Here is a 4,585-nt window from a genome sequence, read left to right as displayed (position 1 = left end):
ATTAGCCTCTGGTGTGGTTTCTAAGTTAAGCCTAAAACAAGTTACTAGAAACAGGGAAAGTTTGTTCAGTGTAGATGTCCTTAGTAACTAACAGTCCTCAAAACTGTTCAGAGATCTGCAGAATATGGCATTATAGATGATGGAAATAGCTGACTAAGACAGACAAAGACCCCTAGCTACTAGAAGTGACCCCCATGTCTTCACAGATGATGATTGGGTAGAGAAGAACTCCACTTTGAACTTGCTTTAAAGGTGACAAAGCTAGACCTACTGGGTGAAAATCTGTCTTTCATCTAGTCTGTCACCAGGACCCTAGACAAACTGTGGACAACTGGGGAGTTGATTGTCTTGCTTTGGATCTTCTGGACTGGGCAGAAAAGACTGATGCTTCCCTGGGTTCCCTGTTCCCAATAAAATCAGTATACCACCGTGGTTGTCTAGGAAACGGATAAGTCTGTCATTTTTAATAGAATTGGAAACTGCTTGGTCTGTACTTCCTGTTTTCTCAGGAGAAATTCATCCTTCTCAGATCTCTGGTGGTGTGGACAAGGGAGAGCTTTGTCAGTTTAACAGAGAGCAACAGCACAGGCTTCAGGGGCTTCTCAGTTCTCTGCATGTGTAAAACTCATGGACACTTTCCTAGAGTTGCTACTGGGTCTAGACACTGATCACATTGTGACCAGGTTCTAAGAAGAGAAAAATTCACACAACAGATTTCAATGTAACGTTTTACTATTTCTTTATGTAAAGGAAGTTGTTTTACCATGATTTCTCTCAGGAACCAACCTGTGACTTGTGAGCTGTGGTGAATAATTGGATAAAAAAAAAACTGTACAGTTCATGTAACTTCCAAAGATATAAAATGTTAAGTATGTTACAACAATCTTAAAACTGTGCTTTCAGATCTGTGAATCATATTTATAAAGGTCAAAAGGGTGTTTTTAAAGTTTTAAGGTGTACAAAATATAAAGGTATAAGAAGGTGATTTACAATGTATGTAAAAATGAAAAATGTTTCAGATTTCTTCCCTCTCTATGGTATTGTTATATTAAGATCTAAAGAGTTCAGAGTTTTCACATTAATCACTGGCATTCTGATGAGTTATTGATCTAGCTATGATAATCAGTGATCACAAGCTCAAGATTATGAATTTCCTATGGTTGTGTCTAAGTATAGACTTAAAAGGGCTTCTCACAGAGCTAAAAACATCTATCCAATCTGTGTATGCCCTATTCATGCTTTTACCTCAAACCCCTTTTTCAGGGTCCCCAAGCTTTTACTATGACTCAAAGGCGTGAGTTTGCTGCCTTCTCTACAATGAGAAGTTCAGTACAGAATCCACAGTGGTATGTTTGTTTTGTTTGGTTTTCACAGTGGTATGTTTACATGACTAAAATTTATTTCATTTTGTAAACTTAAAAAATTCTTTTAAGCTTCAAAGAATCTACTTGAATCCACCTCTCATGATCAAAAGGACTCCAGATAAGAACAGTCAATCAACAGCCTGTTTCATCTCCTGCCTGTTCAGCTTAGTGCTAAGGGTGGGGTTAACCTCTCCTTTTCTGTGGTTTTGGGATGCCCCACCCCCAACTAATAAGCCTAAAAGTTTAAAATGTTCAGCTAAGGAAAAAAATTATTCTAGCCTCCTTAACTTTATCTTCTGATCCTTATATATTCAGATATGCTTCAGTAAAATGCTAGCTCCAGGTGTTTCCTCAGACTCTGCATACCAGACAGCTTCAAAGCATCTGCCCCATGATGCCCCAAGAATGCATCTGCATTCCCCAGCTGCAGATGGCCCTGCAGAGCCTGAACAGTGAAGGAACAGCATGCTTTTTTTGAACCTAGACAGCATCCAGCTTTCTTGGGTCCCCAAAGATGTTGACCACCCCCGTTCTATGTCTATCTGTCTGTCTGTATATCTATAAACTACCTACCTAACTAACTACATACCTACCTACCTATCCTCAGTCTTTCCAAAATCTGATTACCCTGCTCTGAGGTAAGAAAAGGTCCCTATTTCCCTCCCCATTTCCTCCCTTGCCCTGATTTTATCAGTTCCTCCCAAGGTTATATCAACAGCATCAACCAACAGGCAAGGAAGAGACAGGTCCTCAGGACTGAGGGGCAGGAATGGAGTTGGAATCCACTGTGTTCCCGTTCCTTGCATTCCAACTGTTTTACCATGGGGCCTCCATCCACAGGGCAGGTCCCTGGCTCAGCTCAGGGGGAGGAACTCACACATCCTCCTCCCTCATCTCTCACTGAGTGACACTGCACCAGGAGGCTGTGCTGTTTGCATTTTGTCAACTCCACACAAACTGAGACATATATAAGAGGATCCTGAATTGAGAAATTGCTTCCATCCAGGACGTTTTTGGCAAAGTCTATAAGGCATTTTTAAATTATTATGAATGATCATTATGGAAAGGCTCAGCCCACTGGAAGTGGTCTTGGCTGGTGATCACAGATTGTATAAGAAAGCAGGCTGAGCAAGCCATGAGCTACAAAGCTATTAGCACTGGTCCTCATGGTCTCCACTTCAGTTCCTACTTGAGAGTCCTCTCTCATCAAGAGATTCAGAAGCACTGAATCTCTTCAATGATAGACTGTGATGTGGAAGTGTAAACTGAAAGAAACCCTTTCTTTCTCAAGTTGCTGTTGGTCATGGGGTCTTATCACAGCAATGGAAACCCTCACTAAGACACAGGTGCACAAGGGCCTCACTCTGCTCCCTGCAGACACCACCCTCTCCTGCAGCTCAGCTCCTGCCCCTCCCTTACCCTGGAGCAGAGCCACCTTATAGCTCCTGGGGATCTAATGGCCTCTCTGACCTCCTGAGGTAGCAGGAATTATCTGACAGGCCCATTGGGCGGCAGGATCCTGGGGAACCAACCAACCAGCTACTCCTGGTTATAAAGTCCTGGTTATAAAGATGCTGGTTATAAAGTCCACGCAATCTGAGGGCCTCAGATGCCCTGTATCCCAGATGGGACAATGGCGCCTCGAACACTGTTCCTGCTGCTGGCGGCCGCCCTGACCCTGATCGAGACCCGCGCAGGTGAGTGCGGGGTCGGGAGGAAAACAGCCTCTGCGTCGAGGGGCGGGGACAGCACCGTGGAAGCCGCGTCCCCGCGTCGCTCACAAGACCCTCCGCCCCTTCTACACCCGCGTCCGGAGCACCGCGCCCGGCTCCCCTCCCGGCCCACGCAACCGCCCAGAGTCCCGGGAGGAGGTCGGGGTCTTATCGCGCGCCGCCCCCAGGCTCACACTCGATGCGGTATTTTGAGACCGCCGTGTCCCGGCCCGGCCTCGGGGAGCCCCGGTTCATCTCTGTCGGCTACGTGGACGACACGCAGTTCGCGCGCTTTGACAGCGACGCGGAGAATCCGAGATATGAGCCCCGGGCGCTGTGGATGGAGCAGGAGGGGCCGGAGTATTGGGAGCGGAACACACGCCAGGCCAAGGGCAATGAGCAGAGTTTCCGAGTGAGCCTGAGGAACCTGCTCGGCTACTACAACCAGAGCGCGGGCGGTGAGTGACCCCGGATTGGAGATCACCACCTAGCGGTGTCCGGAGATGCTGGAGATCTCTCCAGTCCCAAGTCTAGGTTTGGAAGCAGAACCAACTCTAGACCGGTTTCCCTTTCACTTTGGAGGAGTTCGCGAGTGGGCGGGGCCGGGGCGGGTGGGCGGGGCCGGGGCGGGTGGGCGAGGCTGACCGTGGGATCCCGCAGGCTCTCACACATTCCAGCGGTTGTCGGGCTGTGACTTGGGGTCAGACGGAAGCCTCCTCCGCGGGTATGAGCAGTTCGCTTATGATGGCCACGATTACATCGCCCTGAATGAAGACCTGAAAACGTGGACGGCGGCGGACATGGCGGCACAGATCACAGGACGCAAGTGGGAGCAGGCTGGTGTTACAGAGATGTACAGGGCCTACCTGGAGGGCACGTGCGTGGAGTGGCTCCTCAGATACCTGGAGCTCGGGAATGCGACGCTGCTGCGCACAGGTGCAGGGGCCGCGGGCAGCGCCTCCCTCTGCCCTCGGGCTGGGGCTCAGTCCTGGGGAAGAAGAAACCCTCAGCTGGGGTGATGCCCCTGTCTCAGAGGGGAGACAGTGTCCCTGGGTCTCCTGATCCCTCATCACAGGGACTGCACTGACTCTCCCAGGGCTCAGCCTTCTCCCTGGACAGTGCCCAGGCTGTCTCAGGAGGGAAGGAGAGAATTTCCCTGAGGTAACAACAGCTGCTCCCTTCAGTTCCCCTGTAGCCTCTGTCAGCCATGGCCTCTCCCAGGCTGGGTTCTCTGTCCACACACACTGTCCTTGAACACTGACTCCTGTCCTGCTGAGTGTGTCAGCCCTTACACCTCAGGACAGGACATCGCCTTTACCAGATAAGAGACATGGACTCCCCTACACTAGGGTGGTTGCCCCAGTTTCTAGAATTTTCAAAGAATACATTCTCACAGATCCCTCCCTGTCTGTAACCCAATTCTTTCTACTCCTACACTGGTGAATGGTCACATGAGCCCTTATGGACTACCCTGGAGGAATATAAATCGTGGATTTTCTTTTTCTTTCT

General features: G+C 49.1%; 1 protein-coding gene across 2 annotated transcripts in view; it reads left to right on the top strand.

Annotated features, from left to right (window-relative positions):
* The first annotated feature begins 2,968 nt into the window (after positions 1-2,968).
* Positions 2,969-4,585, top strand: part of LOC110312199 (H-2 class I histocompatibility antigen, D-B alpha chain-like) — a 12,893-nt gene continuing 11,276 nt past the window's right edge. For both annotated transcript variants that reach the window (XM_021185752.2, XM_021185753.2), the window contains exons 1-3: positions 2,969-3,061; positions 3,265-3,534; positions 3,737-4,012. In XM_021185752.2, coding sequence (XP_021041411.1) covers positions 2,974-3,061; positions 3,265-3,534; positions 3,737-4,012 — 634 coding nt within the window. In that variant the 5' untranslated portion in view covers positions 2,969-2,973. The remainder of the gene's footprint in view (positions 3,062-3,264; positions 3,535-3,736; positions 4,013-4,585) is intronic.

The sequence above is a fragment of the Mus caroli genome, chromosome 17 (assembly GCF_900094665.2).
Source record: "Mus caroli chromosome 17, CAROLI_EIJ_v1.1, whole genome shotgun sequence".
In the NCBI taxonomy this organism is placed as follows: domain Eukaryota; kingdom Metazoa; phylum Chordata; class Mammalia; order Rodentia; family Muridae; genus Mus; species Mus caroli.
This window is presented reverse-complemented; position numbering and strand designations above follow the sequence as displayed.